Here is a 27,615-nt window from a genome sequence, read left to right as displayed (position 1 = left end):
TTTAAGTGTCTTTTAATGCTTATTTTTCATGTGAACAAATTCACCAAGAAGATAATGAATTTCAGACTTCAAATTTGAAAACTTAAGAGCTTCTCTATTTATCTGAGTCCACAATGACAGGTATTTAGGAATGGGAGCCTACTTGAAGAATATAACAGAATTACCACATTACTTAGTAAAACTGTAATCTCTGCACACTTAAGCTATACCCAAAAATAATTTTTCACTGAGCTCTTGACAACATGTATGCCAACCAAGTCTTGACATTACGTATATATTAAAGCATGACAAAGAGTCTTAATTTTAACATAATACCATTGTTAAAATATTGTTATCTTACGTAACAAATGGTGTCAGAAGTTAGTAAAGCAGACCTTTATAAACTCCTGATAAAAATCCATTATTTTGCTCCAGCCTAACTAGCTGTCATATACAAATATGCCTTCACACTGTTGTAAAGGTCATCAATGCCTGTGAAACAAGTAATAAGCACTGAAATGTTGTTGAAGATCTCCTTGAAAAAAAAAGTAAATTGCAGAATATACAAGAATACTTCCATGCTAACACCTTACCATAATAACACCACTTGGACTTTCAGGATTTTGCTATTTTCAAGAGACTAAACACATCCTAATGCATCCTCTTTCCTAAATGCAGGCACATGCAGTCTAATATTCTCACAAGCAAAGAAGCTGCTAGTGCTTAACAATTTTTCCTCTAACACTTACTACAAAAACAATGGTAATGCAATTTTTGTTACTCTCTTTTTGCATTCTCTGGCATTAAAAGAAAATGCAGAAAATTAAAGAGAAAGCAGAGCACATGAGTATTATGACTGAGTGTAATTTATTTTTAAAGTTAACTGCAAAATGATTAACCAAAGCTCCTCAAGACAAGGAGTCTTGACTGTATTGTCAAGATTCTACAACACACCAATGATTTTATGTTAACTTGAGTGCGAATTAATGTTGAAAACTAAAAGGAACAAAGTTCCATCTTTCTTAAAGAGAGACAGATGCCTGCACCTTTTCTGAGACACAGAGATGTCTTCAGAGATTTTTCAGATTTTAAACGGAAATACTGTCCATAAATGACACACATTAAATTCTTGAAGTTCACATTTTAAATGTCACTGTTTCAGAGACATTCTATATTAGCACCTTCATTGGTCTAAAGTTAATACTTAACAAATAGTTTTTCTTACTGTTGTGACTTTTGTAAGAAACTGTAGAAATTGTTTACTACTCTGAAACCTGCTGTTGGACAACAAGTATGTGACCTGGATAGAAAACTGCGAAGTCTAAAGGACTCCATTTTCTCTTCTCTGTAACAGTCACTACTTTATATGCTTACAAACGTATTATTTGCTCAACTTATTTACCTTATATACTAAATAACCTCAATATTTCAAATATTTATTCTTGTGACAGTGGTTTTATGTTCCTAAAATGTCTTGTGTTCTTTTCTTAAATTCTTCTAAATCCTACTACTGAGACAGAATGAGTACAGTTTAGAGTATTGTGAATTTGGCCATATTCCAAATTTACATCATTACATTAATATCTTCTACATCCCTTTACTCTGGTTTTTTTGAAAAGCAGATGTATTTTCTCCAACATCTTGGGAGGGGAGCAGAGGGGATAAGAGGTAACATGAAACTTTTAGAATGAACACACTTTGACATCCAGTTTAACAGCTGGTCAGAAACTGTCTTCAACTACGTGAATTTTTTGAAAAGGTTTCAGAGTAGATGATGTTAGTCCCATTTTATCATCTCATTTGGCTGTCAAGGGAATCAGCTATAGTAACCCACAAAAATGTCTGTTCCTACTTCTTAAACGGATGTGTACAGCTACATACAGAAGTAAAAATCTGGAATGATTAGAATAATAAGCTTTCATAAACATAAGGCTTTTCATAAACACTTTATTACAGAAGAATTCTGCTAGATATTTACAGCTGATGTGTGACCCACCTTAGGAAAGGTACTTCAGCTTCAGCATTGCCAAAAATGTACTTTTCTTAATCCATCTGATTTACAAGAGCTGTACATACGTAAGTGTTAATTCTGATCTTAAAATAACTGTCAGCAGCGGGAGCTGAAGAAGGAGAAAAAGAGTTCACTCTTTATTAAGAAATACTATTGTTTTCCATGAATGATACAGGTTGTAAATGTTTTCATTATCCAAGTTGTAGTACATTAAGAATACATCTGCATTTTGTGATTGCAAGTTAATTACAGTATGCTCCCCTAATTACGTCCAGAAAGTGCCTTAATTACTAACCTAAGTGAGAAAATTCCCAGAAACCCGAGTTAAAATGCAAACAATACATGAAGGAGTTTAAAGCTCTCATATAACAAAGTCATTAACACTGGAGGTATTCTGAAATTACCATCTCATACATTTCTGTTCTTCAAAACTGGACCATCAAACATCAACAGCAGAGTAATATTTTAAGTCTTACTGCCATAAAGTAATAATTTATTTACATTTGACTGCACAGTTAAATTACCTTTTGATATGCACAAGGAAATCTTAATATGGTGCTAAATAATAGTCAAGATGGCTTTGTCAGAAACAACTCATGCCAAACCAAAGTAATTTATTTCTGTGACAGAGAAAACATACCTTTGAGTAGGAGATATAACATGTTTTATTTGAAGCAAAGCTGACACTATTTTAAGTGACTTTCTTAAGTAAGCCAAGCAAACATGGTCAAACAATGAACATAAAGATTAGGGTGGGATAACCCAGGGGTATGACACTCCAACACCTGTGTCTCTCATTGTCTGTCCTAGTCCTGGTTCTATTCAACATTCTAATGGACCTAAAAAAGGCAGAAGGGAGAGTAGCAAACCACCATGGTACACAATTTATACACATGGACAGGTTTGGAATTCATAAAGCAAAGACACTGTAGTCCGGACAAACTGAAATGCCATATTAAGGCATATGGAATATGAATTCCACTCATAATAACCATGAGGTGTCTCTGGCTCCTACATATTTACAAAAACCTCCAAAACTCTGTTTTTAATTGAAAACATTAATGAAGTTCCTGTATCACAGGTGTGGAATTTTAGCCCAGCTCAGGGAAATGCAAAAAGGCTGCCTCTCAACACTGCTGGCTGGCTCTGACAATGTGCCTCATGCTCCAGTCTAAGCTTCACGTGTGATGCTGCTGCATAACTCTGGAAAGCGTAGCACAGAACAGCTTGGGTTGGAAGGACCCTTCAATTACACTAGTTAGTGTGAAAACTCCCTGTGATTTCAAAACAATAATAATGATCCTCAGAGACAAAATTCAAGAGATTCTCAGTCAAAATAATACTCTAAGCACATACGTACAATTACACACCATGACATGATTTCATGAATTCTATGTCAAAGCCTCTACTTGTATGAACAGCAGTTTTTGTCTGCAGAAGAGATGAGCTCCCTGACATCAAAGAACAACTTGGGTCTAAAGCACAAGACAGGGACAATAACTAGAACCTTAACTTTAATTTAGTCCAGCTTCTCCCCCATCTCAAGAAAGCCACAAACATAGAGGTAGAAATGAACACTTAAATTACGAGTAGTATTATCAACTTTGCCAGACTTTCTCTGAATACTCACAGCCAAGGTAAAAACCTTCAGTATATATAAAAGATTCAGAGGGATTGTTGACAGAGATCCTTAACTAAAAGGGCCTTAGGAAAACTACTGCAACTAAGTAATTCCTCATCCATTATTAAAATTCAGCTGTTATCCCCCTAGTATTTTCCCTTGTATGAATGACACATAAACTGTGAACTTAGCTACCATGAAATATAAATAAGTGTGGTACAGAAAATAAATTTTTCAGCATGCAAACATCTCTTATAGAAACTGGAATACATAATCGTATTATGTGTGAAAAACAACAGTGTTTCAGAACATTCAGCACTTTTACCTGAGGTACACTTTATTCACTAGTGTAAGTTTCAAGAAAAAAAGAAGGGAATGAATCACTTGTTCATAAAAATTGTATACAGATGCAACGGAAAAAGTCTTTACAGGAGAAGTTTAATGTGCAAGAAAATTATATGTAGGTACAGTTACTTACCAAGATGTAGGATTAAGTTCACTCTTCCACATACCACTATCAAGGCACAAAGTATGAGTTATTCCCAGTGTAGGGAAAAAGATTTCACTTGTGCATTAAATAAAACTAATCTGAGACCCACATTTTAGTTGAAGCCAATAGCCTAGCATTTTTTAAAAGTTCTTATCACTTGTTCTAGAATTAAAATGAAAGGCTCTGAACAGAACTAAAACCTATGCTAAAACATATCTTTTCTGAAAAGAAAATCCCAAAGATATTCTATAAAACTGTAATATTTCTAAACTGAATAGAGAATATAAAATATAAATACAGACCTCATTATTAACAAATCTGCATTGTAAAATAATATGCACGACATCAATTTTCAGATGTTTACAAGCCAGGACATTATTTCAATGATCTACCTTATTTTTGTCAGCAGTTTTGCTGTGTCAAATCTCAGAGCAAAGACTATTTTATTTACATGGCTATACAATTTGTTTTAAAATTCAATACTGTTCAGTCCAATAAATGCTAAGTAATTATCAAATCCCCTGCTTTAGAATATAATTTCTAGCTCATAATAGCTGTTATTCTTTACATCTTACAGCTCACTATCTGATTAATTTAAGTCTGTGTCCAGCACTATACAAGTCAGACTACACCCGCACAAGGTTTCTTAGCTCACTGTAGAACTCTGTGAATTTATTAATTTTACTGTTTTATTTTTATAACCTGCACTGAAGCAACATAAACTTGACACAGTGATGCTTTCCCACTGCGCCGTATATGAAAATACTGTCAGAGGGTCTCTGTGAAGAATGATATTTTCTACTAAAGAGAAAAATAACCTTGATCATGAGATAGATTAAATTTAATTCTAAGGTGTGGCAGAATGCTGATCCTAAATTAAGGGGAGTGAATTCCCCAAATGGATAGAAGAATAAACTGTAGCAGCACAGCAAATGAAAAAGTCTTCAGTCTGTGGAAAGGTTGCTTGTATTTATTTGCAGACAATTTTGAAATTCAGATTCCTAGTCCAAATTCCTAGTGGCTCATTTTAAAGGGGGATAAAACAAGAGTCAAGTAGAAAGACAATGAAAAAGCCTCATGCATTAATATCTCCTTAGGCAGGAAATAAAACCAAACCTGAAGCAAAAAGCAACCAAGTAACATTGTCATACCACAAATTTCTACTGGGTGATACATATGTGCTTGAGGAACGTAGTTTTTAATATGCAGTACACAAAAACCCCAACAGTAATAATACTGACCTAGATCCGAATTCAGGAAAATCCTTCATCTAACATTAAAATAAAGAACAAGGTGTCTTAGGCTTTTCTCAAATAAGTCAGTACTTACATCCCAATAAACACAAGGACAGCAACACTAAACAGTAATAGCCAGATCTTCTATAATATTGATCAAGTAAAAAAGACAACCAAATTTTTTGGACAAGAAATCAATAGGATTTTAGAACAAATCTCCAAGAAAGAGTAAAACCTGCAGTGCAGGAGAACATATGGCACCCTCCCATCCTCCTTGCTGGTGACTCCTACTACAGCACACATTCCTTCCCAAATGCATATGGATTTTAGCTTTGCTCATATACAGTGCTGGAGGAGGGAGGGGAAAAGACCGAAAGGAGACCATCTTCCAGCTTCCCTTCTTCCCCACTCCCGGAGGGGAAGAGTGGCACAAATGGAGAGAGACTGTGTATCAGCACCCAATACCTGGTTACATGTGTGCTTTGTGACCAAGAAGAGAGGGATGGAACAGGGACATGCTGCCCCTCTTGCCCCTGGCACGGGCACTCGCTGCATGCTCGTGCTCCCTCAGACCGACAGAGGCACAACAGCAGCCTCAGGATGGTTCAGCAAACACAGTACAAGGGACAGATTTAGGCATGAACTAATTCTGCCTAGATTAGACAAAACGCTCTCATGACTATTTTTGCTACTATGTTATCTCTGTTACCCTAAAATGTGGGCTTCTAAAAATATAAGTCCAGGTACTTGCCGAGTTGTCCCGTTTCCCCAAGAGTATTCACAGAGGACTTCATCGCTCCCTCCTCTTTTACAAGCCTTTCATTCTGGAAAGTACATTGTGTATGGGGCAAAACTACAGCTCTGAAAAACAAATGAGGTGGACCTGCACATCTGGATTTCTGGCATGACATGTCTCCAAAGATGACTATGCTTTCCTTTCTTTTGCAGTTCCAACATGTTTACCCAGCAGCAGCGCTGGGCCTGCTTCAAGATGTAAATTACTTATTAGTCAAGTAATTTTTCAAACAATCTTTACTTTATTGTACCCAAAGAAATACCACATTGGTTAAAGAGCTTGTTGCTACTAAATTTTTCAAAGTCCATCAAATGAAAACTTGAGGAATTTTATGGCATTATGAAACAGGGTCAAGTTAGAAAGATACAGATTTAACTTCATCATTTTAATAAAGTATCACTAACATATAAACTGTTATGAAACCTAGAAAACTGAGCAGCAATATTGTTTCCCTTTTTTTGCTGTTTTTATAACATTAATCTGTATTTTATGTAGCTGTCTTTGTATTTGTTGCAGCTTTTTTTTTAAAAAATCAGACTAACAAACATACAGCAGTACCTTGTCATAAGAAAAACAGTAAAGGAAAAAATGACAGTTTAGATAGTGATGGATTCTCTGGGAAAGGCGCTGAAAGAGGTCATGGCACAAAATTATTGTGCAAAATCAGACACGGTTTTTAGTTAAAGAAGCTTAGTGACTTTAAGTGACCAAACTATTTTCAGTTAAATATGTATAACACACATAGTTATAGTAATATTAAATAATTTACTTAAGCTAATTCTACCTTTTCCCCAAGAATTTTAATAGATATAAAATAAAAGGCAACAACTCCCAATTAGGTATTAAAATTTCAGCCAAAACCATTTTACTAAACACTTGTATTACTATATGCTTCACATTAATATTACATGAATTATTGAAGACTGATTAACTATGCATGTGTCTGTCCAAGCAGGTTTCTCCTCAAAATGCAGTCTCTTGCTTTCCTCTGTTTTCAATATTTGCTTAAAGGCAGTACATTTGAGTCTGTGCCTCATATCAACTAATTGTGAATTCCTTACACCACGGTGTACTACCTGCCACAGACGGAAGGGAAAAGGGAATGTTTCATGCTCCATTTGCTGTTGATAACATCTCACCAGGGCTGTCTGCTTTGCAAACTACTCTGCGGAACATGTGTCCAGCAGACGTACAATTAATAGCAAGGAGTGCTAACAGATGATCAACAAGAAATACCATGCCTTCGGCCAAGCCACCCAAGCCCTGAGCCAACACCTCCTCCAGCAGCTGCAGGGAACACTAACAGCAAAGGAGGTGGCAGTTCCCAGTTCAGCTGCACTTGCCTGGGCCACGGGCTGATCTGCAGGAGCATTTCAGATATAAGTACAGGGCTCCCAGATACAAACACAGGGCTCTCAGAAGGCAGCTGGTGGGCTCACCTGGGGTCACAGATTGGAAATTAACAGAGGTAATACAGCAAGATGTCCAGTGTGAGAGGACTTCTTATTAATTTGGATGCTTTAGAAGGCATTTTGAAGCCTAGGGAAATGGCAGTGTAATGGTATCCAGCTGAAGGATGGAGGAGGGGAGGAGTGTGTGCCCTAACCACAGACACGTATGCACCTGGGTACTGCGGAGGAAGCTGCTGCCATTGCTACCACCCCAGTGGAGACAGGCAATCCAAATCTGGCAAACAATGACAGCTTCATATCTTAGTTCTCTGCTTTAATATGATTTAAAGAAAAAAAAAATCCAAAGGACAGAAAAAAGCATTCTTTAACCGCAAAGTAATTGAATTTGAAGGTTTTACAAAACCAAAGCTCCTAATACATTGTAACACAGTATCTCCCCATACTGCCTCATCACTAAAGGGAAACTTACCCATTTTGTTTGTTCTCCTAACAGACTTTATAACTTCAATATCTGGTACATAAAAATCTTTAATTTTATAAGGCCTGAATCTGATCCTGAATACTGCAGGAATTGACCAGAATGGGCTGTGGAGTGAAATGCCAGAGAGACTGCTGCACAGCTGCACAGCCATGGGACAGCCCAGAGCTGGGCAGGCAGACTCTCAGCAAGAGCTGCTAACTGGGAAGGGTGGCGAAGGAAGGCAAGGGGCCCTTCCATGCAAAATTAGTGAGTCCCCTGTGCCCACCTCCACACCTGAAAACTTTCTGCTGAACATAAATTAAAGAACTAAAATCTACCTTCATTTAACAATGCTTTTTCTACTTGACCCGAATATATTTCAAAAAATGAACAATTACAGTTGACAATATTACTGGGTGAAAAAATAGAAGCTTACAGGATTTAAGAAAAAAAACGTTATTTTCATATGGGGGAAAAAGCATTTTCATGAAACAAGGTCAGTATTGTTAAAAAGGGCCAGTGTTGCCTAATCATTAAAGCATAGAAACTTGCAAACTCAAATGTGTTAGGAACCTTCCTGTTCACCTTTTGCCATTGTCGTGGGTTCGGTTTGTAACCCGGCGGAAAAACCAATTTAGTGTAGTGGTTTGGTCCAAAATACTCATTACTGTTTATCTGCTGTGAGATAAGAATTAGGAGAAATGCAAAGCAGGCACCAAACTTGAAAGAATATAAAGAAGTTTATTAACAGACCTAAAAGAAGGAAAAGAAAAAAAAAATTATACCACCTTCAGAACTCTCCTCCTCCCTCCACCTTCCTCCCTTCTCCCACTGACAATGTGAAAAAAACAACCCTTAAGATGTTCAGTCTGTTTACCACTTCCATAATAACCTTGTTTAGTCCATTTAGAAAGAGAAGTCTCTTCTTGCTCATGCTATGAAAACATTATCACAACGAGACAGCCACCCACTTCCAAATATCGTTCAGTCCATTTAGGAAGAGGAGTCTCTCTGCCTGCCTGTGAGTCCTTTCCCCCGACTTGCAGCTTTTCCCGCAGCTGCTTTCGAGGGTCCACTCTTGAAGTTTTTTGGGGTACAATTTTAAGGTTGAGCCATTCAGGAACAAAAACAGAGGCCCTTCTCCTTCCCTGGGAGCAAAGGGTCTTCCTCATCTTCATCGTTAAGACTATCTCTGGGAGCATCTCTAGGGACTGAGGTTTTCTCCTTTCCCATTTGGAGCAAAAGTCCTCATCACTTCCATCTCTCCCTATCCAAACTTCTCATGAAATTACAGCTGCGTCAGCATCTGCCTATCTCAGTGCAGGTGCTTTTGCTTACGAATTGAACACTCCACCCCCCATATCTTCATGAAATTACAACAGGATACTCTGATATATCATAGCTTCACAACAGAATTTCAGCTTTAAGCATCTCCTCTCTCTCTTCCCTCAGGTTTTCAGCTCTTCACAGCAGTAAAAGGGTTAATCTCACCTCGGCCTTGCAGCTTTGCAGCTGGAATGTTGAATTTTTCTTATCGCAGTGGAGAGGGGGGGAGAGCCGAGCCGCTCCGGCTGCCCACGGCAAGGCAGTGGGGGGGGTTCCATGGCTGGAACAGGTCCATGGCTCCAGGATGGCCGTGGCCCAGCCCAGCCTGGCCCAAGCAGGGCCTGGCCGGGCCCGCTGGCCCCCACACGGGGCCTGCAGCCACCTGTGCCAGCGCCGGAAACGAGAGAGAGCTTGGAGGGGGAGTTTGCCTATTCTTAAATGTGGATCACAGAGGTGGTCACAACTTTAAGTGGCTTAGAGAATTGTCCATATTCAAACTGGCCAGCTGATAGGTTCTATCAGTTCCCAGAGGAAACTGTAAGCACCCTTTAGCAAGGACATCCCTTCCGGGACTATGCTTGCTAACCTATGACAGCCATTCAGAACTTCTCAGTCTTTGCCCACTGTGGAATGAGGTTTGCTAATACCTGCCTAAAACACCTACTACACACTTTGTGAGGAATTTTCTAAAGGATGCTGCAAAATTGCGAACCAGAGGCATTAATTAAAAAGGATCAATATTCAGAAAGTAACATGTGACACAGGGTCCTCCACACATTTACAACAGCAAACAATATTCTAATACCGAGCAGGAAAGCCCTAGATATTACTTTTATTTTAAAATCCTGCTATTTTCAAAATGTTGCTATTAAACTTGCCCATATGTTCCAACAACTACAGCTCTCATGAGTCTTCTATATTAATGGTAGTTGAAAATAGTCTTGGAATACAGATACTTGAAAAAATGTACTATTTGAACTATACTAACACAGTGCAGCTCCATTCTCCCAAAATCCTGTTTCACTGAATAGAGAAACTATCACAAGTTAACTTGTTACTTCTTCCCCATTTGGCTTCTTTCTTTTTTTCTTTTTTGTTTTTTGCTTTCAGAACTATCCTAATTTCCACGTACAAAATGCTTAAACATCAAGTATCTTAAATGCAGAACATGTTGTACCTTAAATGACATACAAAAAATGAAAAGAGCCCAAGTGACTGAACAATCAGCCACACACTATAATTTCTACCTGCATGCACGATGCTTCAGGTTATGGGCACTCAGATTCCCAATGGTTTGTTAACAAGATCTCCATATTTTCCCCTCTACATCAATACTGGAGTTACATATCCATTTATCTCAAAGAGATATCTCTTTTAAATATTGCTAATGTTTTTACACTCAAAGCATATCTCCTCTGATTTAGCAACATGACCTGTTAAAGCGATGTCAAATATCTGATAAAACAGGTACAAATATAGCTGGCATGTTTCCTTGCCTGTTCTTCAATAATTATCTTTTGCTATAGTCACCTAAATAACACACTACATATTCTGTTTAAATTTTGCTGATCTTTCTTTCTGGCTACACGAAGGTTTTTTGTGTTCTACAAATGATTCCAATCAGAAAATACACCTATACAGTGTAACACAGTGAGACGAAACAATGGCTGGAGATGAAATTTAGAGATGGCCAACAAGACTGATTTTTTTGTTGTCGTAAAACATTTAATGAGCCATTAACATAAAGGAATAATTAATGGATCTTTTTTTCCTATGGAATTGAAAAAACCTTTTGCAGCTGTAAAATAAAATACAGAGCTAACACCTGAAGAATTATGCATAGAAACACCTTATTTTTATTTTTAATACTATTTTTTGTTATTGTTGTTACTACTGCTCCTAAAACCACTTCAGTATGTGTTAGGCGAATATTCCACCATCCTTTTTTAATGCACACTTTTAGCCCTTACATGCAGAGGTTGCAAACTGCAAAGTAGAAGTGAACTATATTGAAGTCAGACATTCATTTTAGCTATTCCAAGATTCAAAACATTCTATCATCTGTTCCTATGGAAACTGAAAGGATATTCTAGGTTATATCAGTATCAGCCGATTATGTTGCCGAGAAATCTGTGGTTTATTTTAATCCATAGTTCAGAGGTATAAATTCATGCTTAGTGTTTAGCTTGGTGATTTTGAATTACTGAAGCATGGTTAACACTTCAGTTCCATTAGATCATACTTTAAGATAAAACAAACTCCTTTTAGACCAGAATAGTAAAGGGAAAATTTTATAAGGTTTGGTTAATCCCCATGAAGTTTACCGTTCAGATGTAGGATATAACTAATATATACTTGGGAGATATTTTTTGATTGTTAGATGAGCCATACGTGGCTGTATCACATCTTAATAGAATAGATCAAGGAAAAAATAATTTAGATTTATAGAAAACTCCTTCAGTAGTGCCATGCACCAGATGGCCAGATGAAGGAATCTGATTTAGCAAGCTAACAAGATCATGAAAACCATAACCATAAGACTGAAGATGAAAAATAAAATTGAATAATGCAACATGACTATATTTCTATGACAAAGAAACTTAAAGGTTAGGCTAGAATAAAACTTGTGAAGACATTTGAACACATTAAACGAAAACTCTCCATATGTATACAGAGCGACTGTAAAAGACAGAAATGAAACAGTGTAAGTTAGTAGGATTTTAATTAAACAGACTGAAATGCCATTGTGATCTTTCACAACAAAAGCCAATATGACAGCTATAACATGTTGGAATAAGTCTTCTCTGTCTACATTAGAATTAGAAGAAGCAGTAAAATGGGTGGTTAACATGAATTTAAATAAAAAGCTTTGGATTTCATACTCCATTTTCACTAAACAAAACTAGATGATTTTAAGTCAACTATAGCTACCACCCTCATCTTATGCCAAAAATAGCAAGCAGGTTCAAATTTTCCTCTTTGCAGATAATACTTCAGTCTTCTTACTCTAGATTCAAATAATTGACTTCAAACTGAATAATCAGAAATGCCTTCTATTTCTATATCATACTGTAGTCAATCACTTTACAAAAAAAAATTACAAAGTAAGTGTTTCAGTCTAGTTTCCATCAGGATCTCCTGCAGGGAATCAAGATGGTGGTATAACAAGGAAATATAATAACTACGCCTAAAGTGTACTACATTGGTTAAATTTTTGACAGTAACAAGGTTAAATTCCAACTACTAGCTTTCAAGATAGAACTAAATCTCAGAATAAAAAGAAAAAGAAAAAAAAGAAAAAAGCAATTATTACTTTTTTACTTCAAAAAAGCATACTCTCTGGTAGCATTCCAATTCTAGTTATTCCAGGCTTTTCATGAGGGTAACCAACAGTATATGGATAAAAAGATGAATGGCTACGAGCCAAATCAGAAGAGTTCTTTTCTCTCTTTTTTTCTACTTTATTTGCTATTCTAACGATCATTTTGTAATTATGCACCCCTATGCAGTTATGTACATCTACGTAACAGCGATCAATCCCACTGACATGCTGAAGTGCATAAGGGCTTATATTATTTAAAACGTATGACAAAATATGATAGCTAATATGTAAAAGCAGCAAATGGCAGGCAAAAACATTTGGAAACTAAAACTGTGCTTCTGACTAGCACAGTACATCAGTGTGGGTAATGTAACAGATTCTAAGCTAAATTAACTAAAGCTGTACATTAGAAGTCCCTACACAACCATGGGGCACACAATGTGACATCCTGCTACAACCTTAAACTTTGTTCTACAGTCAAGCACATCTCCACAAAGCTGACAACTTTAGAAAGCATATTCATGCACTTGCACAGTCCACTTCACAATGAAACGTTCATCTGAAGATGACACTAAACCAGCAAAAAACAGCAGGCATTTTTGATTTAAATCGAAGTGTTAAAATATCATGAAGTAATCTAGAAAAAAGTGCAACACATCCTCTTGCTAAAGTAGGCAAGATTGAAAGTAACTGGGAAACTCAGGATCACAGGACCCCGCCCATACAGGCATGCTCCAAAAGCCATCCACACTTTTGGAAGTAATAATTAGAAGCAATTAGAAAATGAAACACTATTATATTTTTCCATGTTTCATCAAAAAGTGGAAAATGGAGCCCAATGCCAACCATTCTTAATATCTGAATATCTCAAACACCTTGAAGTACATTTGCATGACAGGAAAATGCTGCCATGGGATAATAAGTGCATGTATTGCTTAAGATCCTTGACATTAGATTGAACACTGACCTATGAATGATTTAAGAATAATTTCACCAATCTTGCCATAACCCTGCAAGCTGTGGTAGATAAACACTCAGCTCAGAGGGCCCTGAAACGAAATAAATTATGCAACTTCTTGATGACTGTGTCTGGAAAACTGGTCAATTATGTACGTACTTTCCCCTCCAATCCCTTGGGGATAAGAAACAAGACCTATTAGAGATCCTTGACAAGAGATTAAATGCTGGTCTATGAGAGATCTCAGATTAATTTCACCAATTTCGCAATACCACTGCAAGACATACTACACAAGCACCTAGCTTAGGGAACCCTGAACTGAGATAAATTGAGCAACTCCTGAATAATCACCTCCAGACAACTGGTTAATTATGCAGACACTTCATCCTCCCATCACTTTTCTCAGGCACTAAATAGCATTAGTCAAGAACACTTATGCATATACATCTAGTTAATAATTTTTTAATGTAAAGAAAAGCTGTACTTGTTCCAGAGACAACAACTGAAAGGTTCAGCATGAAAAAGAATGCAAAACAGAACAATTCACAAAACAAATTCTTCTTAATGAGTTACAATATGAAAACTCAAAATGCCCCCAAATTTGTTCAAAATAACAACAGTATAAAGATGTTACACTGTGAATAACTGAGAAAATTTTGTTCAGAGCATACTGTTTACCTATTTATCCTGTGTATACAAATCCAGCATTTGAATACGTGTCAGAAGTAGAGTTTTAGGATTTATTTCTGTGCAGTTTTTCCCCTCCTCTTCTTTATTCTGTGAGGTTATAATTAGCAAAACTCTTCATTTTGCAAAAACATAAATCTATGTATTTTAAAAAAACCTGCACACACAATTTAACAAAGGATACTTACTGGGCTTACACCTATTTTTTTCTTTCTCTAACATGATCAGGACACTTCACTATATGATCACCAGAACAATTTCAAAGAATTATCAGTGATTTTGACTCTCTCCAGATCCATGCTAGGCAGGTAGGTTTGTCCACACCTCATATAAGGGAAACTGGATAAAAAAATCACAGAATTTCTCTAAAACCTAAAAAATGCCCAACTAGTCAGACATGTACAGATTCCTCCAGGAGACAAAGAATGAAAATTTTTAGTATGTGGTCAAAAATACATAATGTTTCTGTAACACACAGAAGGACAAACTGTTTAAAGTCCAAACCTAGGGAAATCTGAATTCGGCTCTCATTTCCACACCACATCCTGCTAGACCTAAATGGATATTTATATTTTAATCAATCTTTAATGATACCATTGATACCTCACAACCTATATCCTAATTATTACAGTTTGTATCAATAAAGCCACAAGCAAGAACATAGATTCCTAACATATTTCACCCATGCAAAAATCCATCCTTCTTACACAGAGACCCAATGCTGGTGTTTAAAGCACTGAATCTAGCTCAGAACTAAGGTTACCATTTCAGAGGATGAAAGAGATGGGAATGAAGCTCTTTTCGGTGCACACATGGCCTGGCTCCTAAAGCTACCAACATTGTCATTACCAGGTGGAACTAAGCTTGGTCATCCCTGGCTCTAAGACCCACACCAAGCAAGGCAATATTACAGGAGAAAGGGTTTGAAGCATGAGCTAAGTTGCAGAGAAGTTTTCTCATTTGTAAGTATAGCAGCCACAACACTGTGTCTGGAAAAACTGTTCTACCTGGAATTGAGCTATGGTAATCTTACTGAATTTCTCTCTTCCCCAGTAATTTTATTATTCAGATCTGCTTTAGACAATATTGCTGTTGAAAACAGGGGTGACATGGTACCAAGAGCAAATCTAGATTCTTCAGCCTAGGGTTCATCGTGGGAGCAAAAGAAATGCTGGGGATGTTTCAGGTGGTTGCAAGATGCATATATATCTACTTCTAAATTTTTAAAGCAGAAAACATTGCTGTCCCTTCTGCTAGAAGGGTGACTTTTAATCAAGTTCTTGATGCATCTCTGCTAAAGCAGTCCTTCCTGCATCCTAAGCTATTTGCCATTAGCCTGCTTACAGTATGAAGGAAAGCTAGCAAAGAGTTTAGTGTGGTTATACTCACAGCTTTTTTACCGGCTAGGCTTGTAGTTCAATGCTTTAGAAAGCCTCGAGCAGCCTAGAGAGGTAGCACGGGCAATCCAGCATTTCAGTAGCTCTAAAAGTGGCAAAATGGTAACTGCAAAGCTGATACCACTAGCAGAAGCAAAGAGGTAGAAATGCAGCTCTTGGCTTAGGCCTTAGTCCTGCAATCAGATGCTTCCAATCGAGACAGAGATACACAGCAGTTACTCGCAGAAGGGAGCTGAGCCAAAGAGGGTGGGCCCACTCTGAGCTCTCTCTTTTATTCATGAGAATGGAAAGAGGCAGACAGGGGGCGGAGCCGGTGTGACCGGCCAATCAGACACTGCTCCAGTGTCTGAGTTACTTTTGGTTTTGCCCCACATTAGAACAAAGAGGTTCAGAGCACATGGCAGGGGCAAGTCCTGACTGGTCTGACTAGTCTCAGGGAGGGGGAAGGGCGACCTCGAAGCAGGCAGCAACAGTTTAGGACTAGAAAGTAAAGATGGGGTAGAATCCATTTTCTTTAAATTGTTCTGTGGGTCACGAAAGACCATCAATCTGTGCTATGTACACTAGGAGTGCCTAACAAAGCACACAAGACAATAAAAATCCTGCCTGTAGCCACTGGTACCCCTGTGTGGTCAGGTTTGCTATTATTGGTATTACTTTTGTCAACAATAGCAAAGAGAGCTTACTCTTTCTAAAAGGATTAGGAAGACAAGTGTGGTTGGCAGCTCTATGAGAGCCTGTTAAGTCTAGACACACTGACAGACACTTCCAGTTTATACCCAGATGGCAGCTTTAAGATTCTACCAGGAACAGGAGTGAAAGGCTTCACTTCTAAAGCAGTCAGTGGCTAATGCCACACTTCCAAAAGGGGAAGAGATTTCATTTTTTCTGAGAAATACACAAACATCACAGTGTGGACATGCCATAAAAACATGAATTACACTGAAGAGAAAAAGACAATATATTACTTAGGTGTAAGTATGTGTTTTCGTGTGCTACTGCTGGACGTTATTTGGGGGAATCTGTGCACAGCTCATTAGCATGTGACTTACACGTCATTAAATAAACAATCAAACTAACAAAAATATTCTCTTTCAGAAACAAAGGGGATATATAAAAATGTTAAAAGGAGCAATTTAGACTCTTCAGCTCCATTCTTTTTGTCAGAGTAACTTCTAGCAGCGTCTCTGAAAAAAAAAGGCTGAATTGTAGAGAAGACATTCACCAAATTCTAGACTTTCGTTTAAAAATAGATACTTCCAGTTTTACTTTTTAAATGTATTTCTGCTTCCTGCTTCTCTTCCAGATGGACACTGAAATACTCTAAAATGGAGACATAAGGCTAATTTTCCTCTTAAGGCATTGTTGAAAAGTGCTAGATGAAATATAGAAATACAGCTCACTCTTACGTAGGCAACTGATCTCATGTATTATTTACACAGCAGATGAAAACAAGGGTGGAAACAAAAACTGCATTTGCAAATATGAATATCAGATAACTGAAGAACCACCTGGATAAATACAGATGCACTATTCTCAAAGGGACAGACAGCTACCAGAATATACACTATCAGGAAGACAGTTCATCTGAGGAATTCTGTAGTACCTAATGCAGGAGAAAGGATGAAGGTCCCATGTCTTCTTAAGGGAAATCTCAGGAGTTGGAAGGTATAGATGTAAATCAGCTTGTCAATAAAACACATAGCTACAGTAATAGGAATCAAAGACCTACTATTCACTAGTCACATCTCAAATTCTAGATTTCTTGGGCAATGCTTGCAGGCGTATTTTCTAAAGGAAACTATTGTTCTCAACATTAAATTCACAATCATATCCAACAACAAACCTGTGATGCATAACCCAACACCTCCTCATGAAAACATCCCCATTTCTGGTATGACTAAGCACTAATAATATTCTTCTAAACACTCTTCCATTTGTTGGAAACAGGCCCCTGGCTAAAGCACAACAGGCATATACTTTAATAATCTCTTGATTACCTGGCGACAGCCTGGAACACCTAATAAATCTGTCTATTTTTCAGGTGGAGTGGGATTGATTTCCCCTGGGTTTCTTTGTCAGTTCCATTTTAGGACTTAATATGAAGAGAAAATTATCAGAGAAGGTCAAATCTGACATGAAAAACTAGAAGGAGTTCACACTGATGAAGACTTTTGCTACATTTAAAATAAATGTCCACTTGCTTTTTTCTTAGGCCCTATCTTCAGTCAATCTTTATTTAATAATCTATAAGCTTCACAGCTTGCAAAAAGTGCAATCACAGCTTGGCAACATGCTCAAATAGCCAGAAGTTTCAACACTGGAATAGTAATCAAGTGAAAAATGGGGTGGTTTTTTTCCTACCACTTTGTTACCAGCAAATAGTCAAAGGTATTTACCACAACCATGACTTCTTACTGCAGAAAAATAGTGGAAATGATAGGTCTAAGTAAAAGTTTGAGACACACTGATAATTTTAATCCTCAATTGTTTAATCAAGCCAATTTACTCAATAGGTTTCCTATTCTGTATACGTTCTATTTTCATGTCAATCTTCAATAGTATAAACAAATGCTATATTGACTTACAGAGAAGTTTAACTATAAAGTTAAACTTACAGAGAAGTTTAATTATAAAAATATCTTGTTCTAAGCCTCTTTGTTCTCTAATTTAAGATCCAAATTTGATAGAAACTTGTACCAGATTTCTCCTCTTAGTCTAGCAATAGAGATTTAAAATACTTTGCTTATTAAAGAACATTAAAAAGTATAGACAAAAGAACATTAAATTTTTGTATTAGTTTGAAAACAAACTAGTGGGAGACACCAAGTCAGAATAACAATTTAATAGGGAAATAAAAGGAGGGGGAAAGAAAAAAACAATAAAAGCGGATAACACTGGGTTAAACTGACAGAGTTAGGATACAACCTGGCACCCTGTTAGTCAGGGTGGTGGTAGCAGTCTGGTAGAATGATGGCTGCAGTCCTCCCAAAGTGGCGATCCTGTAGAAAAAAGGGTCTGCTCCCCCTCAGAAGGTCCAGTGGTGGCTGTGTAGCTCCTGTCCTCTGGAAATCCAGTGGGATGGATTGTCTCTGGTGTTCAGTCTCAGATTATATCCACAATGGGATGCTTGGTTCCTCCCTCTGGGTGGAGCATCTCACAATGGGGTAATGAGTCATGAGGCCAAGTGTTGATTAGGCTCATTAACAGAAGATAGTCTGGAGGGAGTTGTCTCTGAGTCAGGCGGCAGGACAATGATGGGCCATTAACAGAAAGATAGTCTGGGGGGAGGAGGCAAGGAAACACTGCCCCACCTGATCTCAACGGCTGATGGGGATGGTAATAGAATACACTGCAACCCAGGACATTATCCACCCCTTATTCTATTACCACCTGCATCATCCCAAATCAATATCTTCTTTAAACTCTACACACACATACATACATACATATATATATATATATATATATATATATATATATATATATACAATGAAACCCTACGCACCGTTCTCACCTAAGATTAGGTCTCCTTGTGGTACACAATGGGTTTCCCCATCTTTTTGCATTGCCCACCAAGTGCAACCAGGTCCTTGAGCAAAGACAATCCCACGGATGGGTTTGCCTTTGCCTGAGGTGGGATTAATCCAAACAGTCTTTCCTAAAATACCCCTCAGGTGTACCACAGGGACTCTATTTCCATCCACTGCATGCAAGGGTTCAGACTCGGTGGGACCAGCTTGATTGATGGACCCTCGGGTATTGACCATCCAGGTGGCCTTTGCTAAGTTCACTTCCCAATTTTTGAAGGTCCCCCCACCAAGTGCCTTCAGGGTGGTTTTAAGTAGCCCATTGCAGCGTTCAACTTTTCCGGCAGCTGGTGCATGATAAGGAATATGATATATCCATTCAATACCGTGTTCTCTGGCCCAGGTGTTGATGAGGCTGTTCTTAAAATGAGTCCCGTTGTCTGACTCGATCCTGTCAGGGGTGCCATGTCTCCACAGGACTTGCTTTTCCAGGCCCAGAATGGTGTTCCAGGCTCTAGCATGAGGCACAGGGTAGGTCTCCAGCCATCCAGTGGTTGCTTCAACCATGGTCAACACGTAGCGCTTGCCTTGGCAAGTTTGGGGAAGGTTGATGTAATCAACCTGCCAGGCTTCCCCATACCTGTACTTTGACCATCGTCCACCGTACCACAGAGGCTTCACCCGCTTGGCCTGTTTGATTGCAGCACAGGTCTCACAACTGTGGATGACCTGGGAGATGCTGTCCATGGAAAGGTCCACCCCTCGGTCACGGGCCCATCGGTATGTTGCATCTCTCCCCTGATGACCAGAGGCATCATGGGCCCAGCGAGCTAGGAATAATTCTCCCTTGTGCTGCCAGTCCAGATCCACCTGAGATACTTTCACCTTAGCAGCTCGGTCCACCTGCTCGTTGTTGTGATGCTCTTCATTAGCCCAACTCTTGGGTACGTGCGCATCCACGTGTCGAACCTTCACGGTCAGCTTCTCTACTCGGGTGGCGATGTCCTGCCAAATCTCAGCGGCCCAGATGGGTTTCCCTCTGCACTGCCAGTTGGCTTTTCTCCAGCGAACCAGCCATCCCCACAGAGCATTAGCTACCATCCATGAGTCAGTGTAGAGACAGAGTCTCGGCCACTTCTCTCATTCAGCAATATCCAAAGCTAGCTGGACAGCTTTAAGCTCTGCAACCTGACTCGATCCACCTTGTCCCTCGGTAGCTTGTGCAACTCGTCGTGTGGGGCTCCGTACTGCAGCTTTCCACTTTCGGTTAGCGCCTACAATTCGGCAGGAACCATCAGTGAAGAGGGCATATTGTCTTTCAGTCTCCGGTAGCTCATTATATGGTGGGGCTTCCTCAGCACGAGTCACTTGCTCTTCCTCTTCTTTAGAAGATAATCCAAAAGTCTCACCTTCAGGCCAGTTTGTTATAACTTCTAGAATCCCAGGGCGATTTGGGTTTCCAATACGGGCACGCTGTGTGATGAGAGCAATCCATTTGCTCCATGTGGTGTCGGTGGCGTGATGCGTGGAAGGAACCTTTCCCTTGAACATCCAACCCAGCACCAGTAGTCGGGGTGCCAGAAGCAACTGTGCTTCAGTGCCGATTACCTCTGAGGCAGCTTGGACTCCTTCATAGGCTGCCAAGATTTCCTTCTCTGTGGGAGTGTAGTTGGTTTCAGACCCTCCGTAGCTTCGGCTCCAGAATCCCAGTGGTCGGCCACGAGTCTCACCAGGCACCTTCTGCCAGAGGCTCCAGGACAGACCATTGTTCCCGGCTGCAGAGTAGAGCACGTTCTTCACCTCTGGTCCTGTCCTGACTGGGCCAAGGGCTACCGCATGAGCGATTTCCTGCTTGATCTGGGCAAAGGCTTGCTGCTGTTCAGGGCCCCAGTGGAAATCGTTCTTCTTGTGGGTAACCAGGTAGAGAGGGCTCACGATCTGGCTGTACTCAGGAATGTATATCCTCCAGAAACCTATGGCGCCTAGGAAAGCTTGTGTTTCCTTCTTGCTGGTCGGTGGAGACATCGCAGTGATCTTACTGATAACCTCGGTGGGAATCTGACGTCGTCCATCTTGCCACTTTACTCCCAGGAACTGGATGTCTCGGGCAGGTCCCTTGATTTTGCTCCTTTTGATGGCAAAGCCGGCTTCCAGGAGAATCTGGATGATTTTCTCTCCTTTCTCAAACACTTCCTTTGCTGTGTTTCCCCACACGATGATGTCGTCGATGTACTGCAGATGTTCTGGGGCCTCCAGTGCAGTCTGGATCAGTCCATGGCAAATGGTGGGACTGTGCTTCCATCCCTGGGGCAGTCGGTTCCAGGTGTATTGCACACCCCTCCAGGTGAAAGCAAACTGGGGCCTGCATTCTGCTGCCAAAGGAATGGAGAAGAAGGCATTGGCAATGTCAATAGTGGAGTACCACTTCGCTGCTTTGGACTCCAGCTCGCACTGAAGTTCCAACATGTCCGGCACAGCGGCGCTCAATGGTGGCGTGACCTCATTCAGGCCACGGTAGTCCACCGTCAGCCTCCATTCTCCACTGGACTTACGCACTGGCCATATAGGGCTGTTGAAAGGTGAACGGGCCTTGCTGACCACCCCTTGGCTCTCCAGTTTGCGAATCATCTCATGGACGGGAACCACAGAGTCTCTGTCAGTGCGGTATTGCCGACGGTGCACTGTTGCTGTGGCAATTGGCACCTGTTGTTCTTCAACTCTCAGCAGTCCCACAGCAGAGGGGTCATCTGAGAGGCCAGGCAGTGTACCCAATTGTCGATTTCTTCTGTTTCCACAGCAGCTATCCCAAAAGCCCAACGATGTCCTTTTGGGTCCTTGAAATATCCATTTCTGAGATAGTCTATGCCGAGGATGCATGGGGCCTCTGGGCCAGTGACGATGGGGTATTTCTGCCACTCGTTCCCAGTTAAACTCAGTTCAGCTTCCAGTACAGTCAGCTGCTGGGATCCTCCTGTCACCCCAGAAACAGAAATTGGTTCTGCTCCCACATACCTTGATGGCATAAGAGTACATTGAGCGCCGGTGTCAACCAAAGCCGTGTATTTTTGTGGGTCAGATGTGCCAGGCCATCGGATCCACACAGTCCAAAACACCCGATTATCCCTTTCCTCTACCTGGCTAGAGGCAGGGCCCTCTATTCCTGATCATGGTACATGTTGCTCCCTTCTGGTGAATATGCTCCTGAGGTCCCTTCAAGAGGATCGGTCATGTTATCATTCCTATGCCGTCTGGAGTTCTGTGCGCGAGAGACCGGAGCGGCGTTGACTCTAGATGCGCTTCTTGTGGTAGTTGCCCCTCTTTTTAGTTCACGTACCCTGTCTGCTAAGGAGGAGGTGGGTTTTCCATGCCACTTACTCATGTCTTCTCCATGTTCCTGAAGGAAAAACCAGAGATTACCTCGTGGGGTGTATCCTGTCTCCCTGGTTGGGGGACGCCGGCTCCTAATGGCAGAGACTCTTGTTGGTTCTGGCGGGATGTGGTAAATCTCTTCCTTAAGTTCCTTTTTCAGTTTCTGATGGCCTTCTTCGATCAAGCTCCGGACTTGCTCAGCCAGCCTTGTTTCCACAGATGAGACATGAGTGTGAAACGGGGCTGTGACGGTGTTCTCGTAAATCCTCAGTTTGTTCACCAAGACACCCACCCTGTCCTCACCTTCCCTCCATTGCAGCGTTGCCAGGTAACGGGAGTACATCTCTGGTCCAAGGCGTGCGAACCTCAACCACATCTGTGATGTGCACTGGACACCATCTGGGCTCTTAGGAAATCTCTCGTCTTCTGAGAAAATGATCTCCAGCACAGCCAATTCTCTCAGGCACTGGATACCTTGTTCCATTGTGCTCCATTTTCCTTGGTGCACCTGGAGGTCTTCTTTACAAAGGTACCTGTCCCTTACACTTGTAAGCAGTCGCCGCCAGAGGCTGAGAGTTTCTTGGGTTCTCCCGATCCCCTGGTCAATGACCACATCCCAGGACAGAGATCCCAGCTGCCTGGCCTCACTTCCGTCCAGAATGGTGTCATTGGCTGCAGCGTCCCAGATGCGGAGCAGCCAGGTCAGGATAGACTCGTTCGTCTGGCGGGTGAATTCCCTCCGCAGGTCACGCAGCTCACCCAGGGATAGCGACCGAGTGATGATCTCTGGCTCTGCCTCTTCTGCTGGGTGCAAAGGTCCTGCTGCATCCTCGTCAGTCACAATGCGGGCTGATTTGCTTTTTGATTTCTTCTTCTGAACGGGGGCAACTGCAATCGGTTTAGGCTGTTCTGGTTCAGTGACGGTTTGTGTGGAGATGCTGACAGCGCCTTTGGTTTTTTCCTCCTCTGTGTCAGTCTGCGTGGACATGGACGCTGTGGTCTTGTGTCTGGGTTCTTTCTCCTCTGTGTCAGTCTGCGTGGACATGGATGCTGTCACTATGCTTTTGGTTCCTTTCTTTGCGACAATCTGTGTAGACATTGTGCTTGTTGCTCGGGTCCTTTTTTTCCTCTCATCCTGAGGATGCTATGCCATAGCTCTGATCCTAAGCATGGTGTACACAGTGTAGGTCATAGAGAAAAAAGAGAAAAGAACTGACAAGATTATGCCATCTTTAACATCCACAGGGAACTCAATATTTTCAAAAACTGCTGTGTCCGGTCTGAAAGGCTGGAAAAAAGCATTCTTTAATCCTCCCCCCAGGGGCTGGGTATGATTGTTGAGGCCCCAGATGTAGCAGCCTAAAGTAGGACAAGCAAAGTTGAGTATATATTCCGAATTATGTTCATTGTCTCGGAGGTTATCATGCAGTAGGCATAATAGACTAATAAAGCAAATTTTATACCATACCCTGGTCTACACAGGAGCATTACAATTGGCAGATAGTTCCCCATGTGCGGAAAAATATAGAGAGCTAGGTACAAGACCCATGTAAGCATGTTGAACATCATAGTGAGCAGGTGGCTTCCACAATACAAAATTGTAATTCTGACTTTTCTCAGCAGTGTGCCTCACATTGGGCGCCAAATTATGTACTAGTTTGAAAACAAACTAGTGGGAGACACCAAGTCAGAATAACAATTTAATAGGGAAATAAAAGGAGGGGGAAAGAAAAAAAACAATAAAAGCGGATAACACTGGGTTAAACTGACAGAGTTAGGATACAACCTGGCACCCTGTTAGTCAGGGTGGTGGTAGCAGTCTGGTAGAATGATGGCTGCAGTCCTCCCAAAGTGGCGATCCTGTAGAAAAAAGGGTCTGCTCCCCCTCAGAAGGTCCAGTGGTGGCTGTGTAGCTCCTGTCCTCTGGAAATCCAGTGGGATGGATTGTCTCTGGTGTTCAGTCTCAGATTATATCCACAATGGGATGCTTGGTTCCTCCCTCTGGGTGGAGCATCTCACAATGGGGTAATGAGTCATGAGGCCAAGTGTTGATTAGGCTCATTAACAGAAGATAGTCTGGAGGGAGTTGTCTCTGAGTCAGGCGGCAGGACAATGATGGGTCATTAACAGAAAGATAGTCTGGGGGGAGGAGGCAAGGAAACACTGCCCCACCTGATTTCAACGGCTCATGAGGATGGTAATGGAATACACTGCAACCCAGGACAATTTTACAAAGGCAAGAAAATAGCACTAAAGATACTGCAAACAGTTAATAGATGTAGCCAAGTTACAAAAATGTAGATAATTACATTTAATATGAAAGAATGTAATTATGCATATTCATTCTTGTTTCCCTACAGTGAATATTTACCTTGAACTTTAAGCAGCTCTTTAAAGTTTTAACACAAATCTTTTCAATATATTTTTGCACAGCTAAAATGTAGAAATCTTCCTACAGTCTTAAGAAACTGCGTTTTTCATATTTCTCTATAAAGCTCAGCAACATGGGCAAAGCTGTATATGGTATTTAATGCACCAAGCTTTTATGACAGTGTTAATAGTTAAAGTCTTCATATCAGCACCTACTTTCTTCCAAATTTCAGGATCAAATACGGCAAAATTTTATTCCTGTAAATATTGCACAAGACCAGTTTTGTCAATTTCTTTGAATATTGTCACACATAAGAATTTCTCACATAAGACTTTCTCTTGTTTAATTTACACTGGACAGTGCTACAAAAAGCAAAAGAAATCAAGCTCAAGTTCTTTTACACATCATTTTTGAAAGGAAGTAAAGAACAAAGTGTATTTTACCTGAGTCTCCACACCTTGCTCAAGCAACCTTTTAGCCTGGTTTTCCACCTCAAGACGAGCTCTTGCAATAAAAAGCAGGTCATTTTCAATTACTTCAATTCCAGACAGATCTATCCCTTGAGAAAGATAATCTATAAAAGCAACAAAACATTGATAAGCACGACACAGGATAATGGAACATTTTAAGCATGTTAAAACATTTCAGAGTTACAGTCAGTTCCAAGGGACATTTTTGTGTACAACACTTGACAATACAATACATCAAAATAATGTCTTATACCACAAAAACTGAAAATCAAAGGATTATTACTCAAGAAAACCTAGATATTGAATACATTGAATTTACTTCAACTTCTCTAGATCCAGAGGCTGCCAGAGAAGTGCAAAACATGAGTTCTAGGAGCTGCAGAATCAAAATCACAGGCCAAAAAGGGACAGGAAGTCATATCCTTGTCCCAAAGAATTAACTATATCATTAAACTTCTCCAACCAGATGTTCAAATAAGCAAAATTTGCTCTAAGATCTGAAATTAAAGATGCATTAAAAGGTTCAAATTATACTTCAAATATTTAAATGGCACTTCTAAACATCTGGGATCAAACACAAAAGAATGGCAAGAGAAGAAAAGAATACAGTCTTTTCCTTTTTAATCACAGAATCATCACAAAATTTATTACTATCATGGAAACCACCATCAATAGGGTAGCTACAGATTACTGGGCTGGACTGGCAACTGCAGCAATAAAATCTATTCAAATTCAACTTTTTTCAATGGCTTTTTTTTCCTCCTTTTTTATTTTTCTGGATTTAAGTCAACACAATTCCCAATGACCAGGTAGCCTAGGCCTTTACACTACTGCTTATCTCAAAGGCAATGCAGAACTACTCTCATTTACAGAGTTTTCAACATTTTGCTTAATCAAGCAGGTTTTCCCCTGCTTTTTTTGAAAGATCAAATAAAACTAACAAAATAATAGCCAAGGCATTTCACACAGTATCAGATACTTCCTTCATAAGATGACGTTCCACTATTTCCATTTATAAACAGCCCTCTATGACTTCCTAATAAAGTTATCTTCCTTTTAGTCCTCACAGTAAGTTTATTAAAGCACAGACTTAAACATTTTAACTAGGCTAACTGAACTTCTAAATCTTTGCCAAATAACCTTTCACTTTAGTAGCCAATTATTTTTGTTTATTCACAATAAACTAATCTAATTCTCAGATTAGTTTTAGCAATCACATGTTCAGAACTGAACACAAAATTCCAAATGATTCATTTCACAGCTATGTAGAGAACATCCCTGCATCTGCACAAGAAAAATACCATGTAAGAAATCAGAACAGAAAGCTTGCTGAAATAATGCATGAAGCTTAGTAAGGCATAAAGGAAATCATCTCTCTTAACAGTACAGTATGCAAATGCTTTCCTCTGCATGGGTTTGTTTAAAAATGGATCAGAGGGGTCAAAGGTCAGCCAAGCAGCAGGACAGCACAGGCTATTCATGAAGCCCTGCGTGCTGGTGTGTTTATAGAGCTGCTCTTGCCATGGGCTGCAGCAGCCACACTTACCCCTTATTTCCCTGCAACTTTTTGCTGTGACTAAGCTGCATCTCTACAGGTGGTCAGGCATGTGAACCCATTAAAACTAACATTAAACTCCCACAAGTTTCAATGAGCAAGTGTCTTGGATCTGAAGACTAGTTTTCTGACCCTTTTCTTTTAGCTGCACAGAAAAACTAAAGGAGCAATGCACTATCACAAATTCAATCAACTGCCATAGTAAACTCTGAAGAAGTTTCTTGCCAACGTGAGATTAAAAAAGGTGAAATACTACCAAGTATTTACATGTACCACAGATAAAAGAACTGCTTGTAGTTCACTTGTGGCATAAAGTCATATTCTGGAAGCCCAGGCTGCTTAAACAAAACAAAATTAAAATATGGTTATGATCTCCTAAATCCACAGAAAATCTGAGGAAGACGACTAAAAAAGGTACCATTTCTTCCTGCCGTGTTTTATCTCAAAATCTAAATTAAGTCACTTCAAGTGCTAAAAATCTAATCCTTCTGATGGTTTTAAGAAAAGAACAGAAAGACCATGCTGCTTTGGCTCCTCCAAATACCTCCATCTGTGTCTCAGACTGGCAGCCACCTCCTGCTAAACTGTTAAAACCGGCAGCTTTGTTCCAAATTTTCTGCAATCCT

The 27,615-nt window shown here is 39.9% G+C and overlaps 1 protein-coding gene across 1 annotated transcript in view; it reads right to left on the bottom strand.

Annotated features, from left to right (window-relative positions):
• Positions 1 to 27,615, bottom strand: part of COG5 (component of oligomeric golgi complex 5) — a 185,545-nt gene that overhangs the window by 85,018 nt on the left and 72,912 nt on the right. Inside the window, exon 7 of the mRNA XM_082280227.1 lies at positions 25,408 to 25,538. Coding sequence (XP_082136353.1) covers positions 25,408 to 25,538 — 131 coding nt within the window. The remainder of the gene's footprint in view (positions 1 to 25,407; positions 25,539 to 27,615) is intronic.

Source organism: Coloeus monedula (genome assembly GCF_965178545.1).
Source record: "Coloeus monedula genome assembly, chromosome: 4".
Taxonomy (NCBI): domain Eukaryota; kingdom Metazoa; phylum Chordata; class Aves; order Passeriformes; family Corvidae; genus Coloeus; species Coloeus monedula.
This window is presented reverse-complemented; position numbering and strand designations above follow the sequence as displayed.